General features: G+C 41.4%; 2 protein-coding genes across 3 annotated transcripts in view; one reads left to right on the top strand and one right to left on the bottom strand.

Moving 5' to 3' along the window:
* Positions 1-4,657: 4,657 nt before the first annotated feature.
* LOC123387619 lies at positions 4,658-7,978 on the bottom strand. The gene is made up of 2 exons (XM_045065380.1): positions 6,561-7,978; positions 4,658-6,181 (listed from the first exon to the last, which is right to left on the bottom strand). Exons 1-2 carry the CDS (start codon positions 6,666-6,668, stop codon positions 5,642-5,644), a joined length of 648 nt encoding a protein of 215 aa, XP_044921315.1. The 5' UTR covers positions 6,669-7,978; the 3' UTR covers positions 4,658-5,641.
* Positions 5,524-9,698, top strand: part of NDUFV2 (NADH:ubiquinone oxidoreductase core subunit V2) — a 35,066-nt gene continuing 30,891 nt past the window's right edge. The window contains exon 1 of one of the 2 annotated variants that reach the window (XM_004742714.3): positions 5,524-5,655. In XM_004742714.3, coding sequence (XP_004742771.1) covers positions 5,602-5,655 — 54 coding nt within the window. In that variant the 5' untranslated portion in view covers positions 5,524-5,601. The remainder of the gene's footprint in view (positions 5,656-9,698) is intronic. The other variant, XM_045065379.1, reaches the window with a different exon arrangement.

Here is a 9,698-nt window from a genome sequence, read left to right as displayed (position 1 = left end):
CTGAATCAAAGGCAGAGGCTTTAACCCACTGAGCCACCCAGGCGCCCCTGTTTTATAAAATTTTAAAAGTTCAACTTAACACCTCATGGGCATCTTTCCTTTAAAAATAAATACTGATTTTTGTTACTGTTTTTAAACCTGCAGAGCAACATCCCATTGTATGGTTGTACTGTGATTTGTTTAATCAACTCTCTGTTGATGATAATCATTTACATGGCTTCCAGGATTTCAGTATTATGAATAGCACTGTGATGAACATACCTATTAGTACAACTTTGTAGATTTTTCCAGTTATTTCCTTAGGATAAATTCACAGACATAAAACTGCTGGATAAAAGGGTTTGCATATAAAGAAACTCAATGTATATTGCCAAATCGCCCTCTGGAGAGGCCGATTTTATCTGCATTGCTATCACTGCATGAGATCCTGCAGCTGCACACATTACCAACACCAGTAGTTAGCAATCTTAAACTTTTACCTATCTATGGAGCAAAAATTATATCATTGTTTCATTACGTTGATTACTTGATAGGGAAACATTGATCAAATTCTTTTTTTATTTTAATTTTTTATTTTTTATAAACATATATTTTTATCCCCAGGGGTACAGGTCTGTGAATCACCAGGTTTACACACTTCACAGCACTCACCAAAGCACATACCCTCCCCAATGTCCATAATCCCACCCCCTTCTCCCAAACCCCCTCCCCCCAGCAACCCTCAGTTTGTTTTGTGAGATTAAGAGTCACTTATGGTTTGTCTCCCTCCCAATCCCATCTTGTTTCATTTTTTAAAAGATGTATTTATTTTAGAGAGAGAGACTGAGAGAGCGACACGAGCATGCAAGTGGGGGAGGGGGAGAGGGAGAGAATCTCAAACAGACTTCCTACTGGGTGGAGAGCACAACACTGATTTAGATCCCAGGACCCCAAGATCATGATGCCAGCCAAAACCAAGAGTCCGATCCTTAACCAACTGAGCCACCCAGGCATCCCTCATTGATTAAATTCTTAGAGGAAATTTCACTTAAGTCTTAGAGGCTACTAATATTCAGTCCCACATTAGGGAAGTAACAAGCGACCTGAATCTGCTAATGGTTCAGGTGACATTCTGCCTATTACTTTTTTAGACAGTCTGTTCTTGAGGTCTGTAATTACTGACTGTTTTGACTTTCAGTTTCCCTTTTGGTCCCACATATCCAAGATTACCTTGAGAAGAGTTTGGAAAGATCACGAAGTTATTTATTACCCTTCTACCTCCCCTCACTTCAGAGTGAAACAGCATGAAACAGGTCTAACTCCTCGGTGTACCACTGTGACCACATCATGCTTCTTTGTATCCTCAAATTTCCTACTTGAAAGACCTTTATTCCCTTCTCTCTCTAACATTCTTACTCATCCAGCAATAACTTTGTCTCCTTTGACCCCTTCCTTTGAAATTGACTCAGTTCCTCTTCTTCCCTCAAAGCCAGACTTAATCTGCATTTCATGTTATTCATTAGGAAACCTGATGAGGTTGGTCAGTATTGTTAAAGCTGGCACGTGAGAGGCAGAGCACATTATGCCATGCCTGAGACTGCTTTAATAAGTATGATGTGATCTAGGAGGATGATTTAATGTTCTAATTATACTTGCAGAAATTGAGGATCAAAGCTTCACAGAATCTAGTAAGAGATGAGGTCAGAATTGCAATCCAAGTCCCTCTGATTAGAAAGCTCATGGTTTTCATTATACCATGTCCTCACTAGTGCCTGTTTGTGATGGTTTGAATGGAGAAGACATCATAGAAATGGCAGAACCCAAGTTCCTCCATTTTTCACTCCCCTCGACTTTTTTACAGTTCTCCTAACTCCTACTCCCCCATTCCTCCCTGCCCCCACAAACCCCACACACATTCTTTAATTAAAGGGTTGACCACTATAGTTAGGGTCAACTTCCCTGGGCTTATGGTAGTAGCTCTAACTTCGAATCATGGGATGTCTAACCAGGCAGCCATGATATTCATTACAGTGTATAATCAAGCCACTTTAATCAAGACTATATGGTTAGGGCGCCTGGGTGGCTCAGTAGGTTAAGCCGCTGCCTTCGGCTCAGGTCATGATCTCAGGGTCCTGGGATCGAGTCCCGCATCGGGCTCTCTGCTCAGCAGGGAGCCTGCTTCCCCCTCTCTCTCTCTGCCTGCCTCTATGCCTACTTGTGATCTCTCTCTGTCAAATAAATAAATAAAATCTTTAAAAAAAAAAAAGACTATATGGTTAGATCACTGACATTGAACTCACTGGCATGTGTTGGTTTGTGACTAGAAACAATGGCTTTGAGAGTGGAGGGAAGAACAGGGATTTTTCACACATCCCCCACAATTCCTTCACCTAGATTCTGCAAAGAATAATTGATCATGTTTTAGGTTACTTTATATGTGGAGTGGCTCTAGAAATGAACTCATGTTATCAGGTGTGAGGAAGATTAATCCTAATGTTTTCACTTGAGAATTATGGTCAGTTAAGGATAAGCCAAAATCATGCTGGACATGAACAGATGTTTTGAACTGGGAAATGAAGTGGTATGTTACACTTACTGGCATTGAATGACTACTGAAAGCATTTACTTTCTGTAACTTCTTCAAGGGAGGGTTAACAGGCTAGACACTCCTTTAGATCTGATTCTTACTTTTTGAACATTACTCTTTGCACTCTTTGGTTTTGCTCCTAGGTAACAGAAATTAGGGACACCTGCTAAGTCCTGGCTTGGATGTCAGAAACCAATGAGATAAATACGTTCTTCATGGACTGTGAATCCACAAGACACTATCCTACTATAGAAGACTCCCAAGCTAACATTTACCAAGCACTTACTCTATGCTCAGCACTTTTTTTGGGGAAGATTTTATTTATTCATTTGAGAGAGAGAGAGAGTGATAGCAAGAGAGAGAGAGAACAAGCACAAGCAGGGGGAGTGGGAGAGGGGGAAGCAGGCTTCCCACTGAGCAGGGAGCCCGATGTGGGGCTCGATCCCAAGACTCTGAGATCATGACCTGAGAGGAAGGTAGATGCTTACCTGACTGAGCCACCCAGGCATGCCTATGTTCAGTACTTTTTAAAGAACTTTACAGGCATTAACTCATTTTATTCCCATAATAAAGCAATGAGGAGGGCACTTGGGTGGCTCAGTGGGTTAAAGCCTCTGCCTTTGGCTCAGGTCATGATCCCAGAGTCCTGGGATCCAGGCCTGCATTGGGCTCTCTGCTCAGCGGGGAGCCTGCTTCCCCCTCTCTCTCTGCCTGCCTCTTTGTCTACTTGTGATCTCTCTCTGTCAAATAAATAAATAAAATCTTAAAAAAAAAAAAAAAAGCAATGAGGAGGGTACTATTACTAGATAGAAGTCTTGAGAGACCAAGTTGCCTAAAGTCACACAGCTACAAAGCAATAGATACAGGATCTGAACCAGCAATCTCCTTCTAGAGCCTGTTCTGTTAGCCACCATGACAGGTATGCCACTGAGATAGAGAAGTCTGCTGGAGGAATAGCTGAGACCCCTGAAAGGTAAGAGTTCTTTGTCTTCCCAGGGAATGTGGTAATCCACATATGATACTTGGAATTGCTGCAGCATCCTGTGACCATAACAGGATTACAGCTCTAGTTCGGTGGAGCAGAAAGATGGAAGGTTCTCAAGTTTTTAAGGACATCCTTGAGTAACTGAATTATCTAATCTTGGAACTGCTTTACCTTTGGAACTCTTTTCATGTGATATAATGAACTCAAAACTGTTGAATTTCCTTCCATCTGGTTTTCTGTTACTTGTATGGAAAAGCACTCTCACTGATACTCATGTACATATGCATAATCCAACCAGAGACGTACAACTCTTTGAGAGAGTCCACCATGTGCAAGATTTTCATTCAGTTAGATGTCTTCCATATACCAGGCACAGTACAAAATGTTGAATCAAACAAGTTGGGAAGGGTAGGTTCCTACACCTATAAAGAATAATAATGTGGTGGTAAATATGGTACTGAATGTGGAGGCCGACTTGTATAAGGAAGGCGTCAAGAGAACTAACCTAGACCAAGAGGTCAGAAGACCAAGGTAGAACCAGGTGACGGCATGTGTATCAGATTCAAAGAATCCATGCCATATTGGTATCATCTACTTGTAAGTTTGTTATATATTTAATTTGCTACATACTTTAGTTTTAGTTGTATAAGACACAGTGATATGTGTATAATAGTGTTGGGTGTATATATATTTAGGTGAATTTATAATACAATAATTATTTATTTTTAAACAATTTTTTTGATTTTTAAAAATTTATTTTCTAGTAATCTCTACACCCAACATGGGGCTTGAACTCATGTTCCTGAGATCAAGAGTCACATGCTCCTATGACTGAGCCAGTCAGCTACCCTTATAATACAATAATTTAAATCGGCATGGAGACCCAGAATATTTTACCCTTTTAAATGTAAATAGTGAAACCAATTTAGGAGAAGCAGACTAATATAAGGGATAAGCAAAGAAATGGGAATGGAGGCATTTGGTGTCTATTTGTAGCTCACTGGCTGGGAGCCTTCTTGTAACTTGAATCTCATACTTCGTAAAATATGATTCATATGTGGTTGCAATGGAATACTTCAGAGTTTTTAAATTAATGAAGAATAAAATTTTTAAATCCCTATACTGCTGTGAAAGTTCCAGAAATCTTTCATAAGTTCAGCAAAGAAAATGGGCAAAAGGAAGGGGTGGTACAGGACATGACACACAAGAAAGGAAGGCAGAGAAGGGAAAAATCAAAAGGCAGTAAAGTGCTTGGTAAACTCTACACAGCAGGAAACAGCACTGTGCATATTACAGCTGTTACTGAGTAAATACTTGTTGGAATTTCCAGAGGTGATCAAACAAACATCAAGAAGGTGTTTTTTTTTCTTGCTTTATTATGGAAAATTTCTAACATGTACAAAAGTACTGAAAATAGTCATGAGAACTACCGCATCTTCGACAGTCATTAATCATGGCCAATCTTGTTTCATTTCCATTATTCTGAAGCAAATTCCAGATATATTATATCGCCCCTAAATATGTCAGCACACATCTCTAAAGCAAAAGGCATTTAGTGTCTACCTCACTCGGTGACAGTCTTCTACATCTTCATATAACTTCATATAACTTCATATAACTTGTAATACATGATTTACAAGAGGTTACAACGGAATTTTTTTTTAAGTAACCACGATTAAAAAAAAAAAAAAAAAGTAGGTGGTTAAATCCCCAAAAGGCTCTCCAGGGGGGGAAGCTCACCTCATAAATCCAGATCGGCGTTACATTCCCTAAAAGCCCAAAGAACAGCTCACTGTCTCTTCCTTTCAAGGTTGAGACCCCAGCCACAGTCTGTGCAACCCAGCCTTTTACGGACCTCGCGGGCCTTCGCCCTGCCCCGGCCGAGGAAGTCCCCGCCCATTGGGCCCCAGCAGCCCTCGCGAGCCTCCGCGCGTCCCCGCCGCCCCAGACTCCCTAGGCCTGGGGTCGGGAGCGCGCACGCCGTGCGTCCCAAGGCTCGCTCAGGATTCTCGCCTGGTGCCGCAGGGAAAGGCCAACGGTTTGGTCCGCCATGTTCTTCTCCGCGGCGCTCCGGGCCAAGGCGGCTGGTCTCACGGCCCAGTGGGTAAGGAGGTTCGGAATGAGCCCCGGCACTGCCGCCGCCCTTTCATCTTTCTCGGTGTCTCTTTTTGTGGTGGGCAACGAGAGCGCTGGGCCCTGGACGGCTTGCAGGCGGTGGCAAGGACACTGCGGCCTTCGCCCTTTCCCAGGGAGGCCGCCACAGCTTCACGGCGAGCCAGGAGCTCCGAGGGAGGGTCGCAGACGTAGCTGCGGCGGGTGCGTGGCCTCCCCCACAGGTTTGGGAAGTTAACGCCTAATGTGGTCAAGGAGAGGAAGAAGGAGGGGCCGCCCGGTGGTCTGTTTGTTGCCGTTTCGCCGCAGCGCAGAACAGAGGCCTGGCCTGCGTGGGCCAGATAGGTTTCTAAGACCACCCCCCCCTCCGCCGCCCCCTGCCGCCCCCCGCCCACCGAGGAGGCACCTTGAGGATCAAGCCTGGCGACCTTGTTGCTGTCAGGTTGCAGCGCACTGGAGAGGACTCTGAAATTGTTGGCTCCGGCTTGCGTGTTGAAAGCTTGGAGAGCGAGCGTTTCCTTAGGCGAAAGGGGTTTGATTTAGTGAAGATCGTATTCTGCGTATTTATTAACTCTGAAAGGACACCCCCACAAATCCTTCTGCATCCAGAAGGATTTTAAGAGCTTGAATGGGCTTCCGAGGTCCAAGTACATGTCCTTATTTTAGGTAAGGAGATTGAATCTCAGGTCGAAACACTCATTCAAGTTAACTTAGAAATGGTGACTCCATTAATGACGATTATAGCAACATTTACTGGAAAGAAGCCCCCTTTTCCCCCCTAGCAGTAAAATAGAAAGGTTGAGTCAGTTCTTAGAAGACAAGGAGAGAATGCATAGTAGTGTATATAGTTCAGGGCTTTATAGAGTTAGACCTGAATTTGGCTGGTGGTTTCGCTACCTTTTCTTGATTTGTGACGTTGGGCTGTGATAATCTCTCACTTAGTTTTCTTGGTCGTAAAATGGGAGGAATATTCCAATTTGCAGAGTTTAGTCTTTCAATAAACATTTGAGGTCCTAATGCGCGGCTGGGCTACCTAGTAATGATAGGTAACATTTGGTGAATACTTTCCATGTGCCAAGCACAGTGTTACGTGTTTACATTCTAAATCTCATTTATGAGGTCGGTACTGTTATTTCTCCATATTACAGATAAACAGATTTAGACAATCCCTTTTCTTGTGGATTTGATAGTCTCATGTAAAAGAAACTTTGAGGTAAATATACAGTGTAAGAGTACAGTGTTAAAGAGTTAGGAATAACGTCAGTTTGGTTTGAAAGTGCAAGATTTTTCCTGGAGGCTATACTAATTGGTGATAACGTTACATATATGGGAGAGAATATAATAGGTGGAAAGGACAACAGAAGAAAAGGCTGTTGATAGTTGACAGGGAAAAGCGTGGTGCATATAAGAAGCCTCAAGCAGTGTTGGTGGACTCCACTGTTGGTAGTAAGATAAATCCAGAGATGAATTAAGAGAGGTGGACAGGGCCCAGATGTTGGAGCAAGGTCCTTCCTTGCACGCCTTGCGGAAGAATTTGGCATTATCTTAGAGGCAGTGCTGAGCCAGTGAGGGATTTTTAAAGGAGCAGAAGGTCAGTATTCTCTGTATTGAATAGATGGCTGGGTGGGAGTGAGGGAATAACATTTCATCAGAGCCAGAGGCTGGGAGACTAAATAGATGAGACTCTTGGAAACCCAGGTGAGAGGTGATGAGAATAAGATCTTATCTACTAGTAGAAAGGATAAAAATCAGAGTACAGATAGATTTTAACTTCTTCAGTTTCTGAGGCAGAGGCTTATTAGAGGTATATATCGAAAAGCAGTTTAAATAATAGAAAAGAATATTTTCAGGTAGTGGAAGAAAATTTCAGTAAGTCTTTATGTTGGTTTCTGCAGCTGTACAGATATTACCTGATATGTAGTATGTACCCAGTAAATATGCAGAATTGATGAATAAGTCTAAGTTTTTGTTCTTTTTTTTTCTTACTGAACAATAAGGCAGATCTCTGTAGTTTAAGGTGTACAGCATGATGGTTTGATTTAGAAGTTTGATTTTATTACACAAGTAATGGATTATAGGAAAAACACAATATTAGGAACAGCAAACAGAATAAGCTGAAGAAAAATTACCAAAATGTTAACATTTTTGTGTTTCCAATTAACAGGACTTACGGAGTTGTTTTTTTTTGTTTGTTTGTTTTGTTTTTTGTAAAATTGGATGGTATTGTTCACATTGTTTTGTAGCCTCTTTCTCACAAAACTTTTTTTTAAAGAATTTTATTTATTTATTTGACACAGAGAGAGGTAAGCAGAGTGGCAGGCAGAGGGAGAGGGAGGAAGCAGACTCCCTGCTGAGCAGAGAGCCTGATGCGGGGCTCAATCCCAGGACCCTGGGATCATGACCTGAGCCGAAGGCAGACGTTTAACTGACTGAGTCACCCAGGCTCCCCTCACAAAACATTTTTGGTCTTTTTTCCTCAACAGTGAACATTTCTGTAATGGCATTTTTAATGCTATGTGGCATGCCATTGTGAGGATGTTCTATAACTTATATAACCAGGCCCTTCTGCCCTTTTTCAAATAGAATATCAGAATGACCTAGCGAAAATCAGGAAAAGTGTAAGAGGTCCCACTAATAAAGTTCCTTTCCTCATAGAGAAACCATTAAGGAAACAATTTTCATTTTTAGAGAAATCGCTTATTTTGTTATAATTTCTGTTGTATTAACTGCCAAGTTCTTTAGCTACAGACTTCAGTTTATCATTGCTTTAAAAATACCCATAACGTAGTACTGTTTAAAAGTCCCTACAAGACAATAGTTGCATGACCTGGAACCATATTTCTTAATCTCTTGGAGTCTCATTTTTCTTTTCTGTAAAGTACAGTAATACCTTATTTAGTGATTATCAAGAATTGCCTAAAAAGTAAATTATCGAGCATTTAGATACTCAGAATAGGCTTTTTCTCTTCCTCAGTAATTTTCCATGGCTTTCTGTAATGTTGACATCACTTTGCAGCTCATCACTGCCTCATTCCCAAGCCACTGCTTAGTTCAATAGGAGTGAAGGAGTTGTGGCATTTTCAAACATTGTATTTTCAGCTTCAGAATTTGGGTTCTTCTTTGTAGTTGCGGTTTCATTTTTTTGTTTTTTGGAGATACATTTTTTTAAACGCCCTTAAGCATGGGTTTAGCAGTTTTGAAATTGTTCTTTAGTAATCTCCATTGATTGTCTTTTTTCCTTGAAAATGGGCTGTTTTGTTGTTGTTTTATGTTGAGTAATTTTGATTGTATCCTGGACATTGTGAATGGTATGTCATAGAAACTCTAGATTTTGTTAATTCCTCTGTTAGTGTTTTTTTTTGTTGTTGTTGTGGCGGGCTCTTAACTCAATTGAACTCAAACTATAACCTAGCTCCCTTCTGAGCAGAATCTCAAATATTGGTTCACTTCTTTTAGCTGGGCTGCTTGGAGTTGGCCACATGTGTATGCATGGTTTGGGGTCAGCCACAGAATTTGGGGCTACTCTCTGGCTCTTCTTATTTTTGGATTTCCCACTTTCCCATGCTTGTGGTTGTCCCAAATGTCCTGTGGTTTTTCAAGCCATTAAGGCTACAGGTTTTCTCTTGAGGTTTTAGCTGCAAAGTGCAGGACTGACAGGGGTCTGCATTCAAGCTAAGAGATGTAAAGTATAAAAAAAAAAAAACAAAACCTTCATTGGCTTTATCTAAGTATAGACTCCCCTTCTGTGTCTGTCAGCATTTGGTTGACCTCCAGTGCCTTCAGAAAGTGTTTTGGGTTTTTGATTTTGTAAAAAATAGTTTGTCCAGAGTTCATAGTTGCTGGCGGTTTGGCCTGGTAATATCTACTCCCCTGCTCTACAAGTGGAACTTCCTGTGGTGGCATTTTTCTTTCTAAATGTTAAGTTTTGTAGAATGAAGTGTTTTCTCATTCCATTAGGCGTTCTTAAACCCGATTTTGCAGTGTCCCAGGGTATCTCCATTTTGGCTCAAGGACTCTAAAGGAGTTTTGTTTTTT

Source organism: Mustela putorius, unplaced genomic scaffold (assembly GCF_011764305.1).
Source record: "Mustela putorius furo isolate JIRA1106 unplaced genomic scaffold, ASM1176430v1.1 tig00003858_pilon_pilon_pilon, whole genome shotgun sequence".
Classification (NCBI taxonomy): domain Eukaryota; kingdom Metazoa; phylum Chordata; class Mammalia; order Carnivora; family Mustelidae; genus Mustela; species Mustela putorius.
Note: the sequence above shows the minus strand (reverse complement) of the source record. Positions and strands in the feature narration are given on the sequence as shown.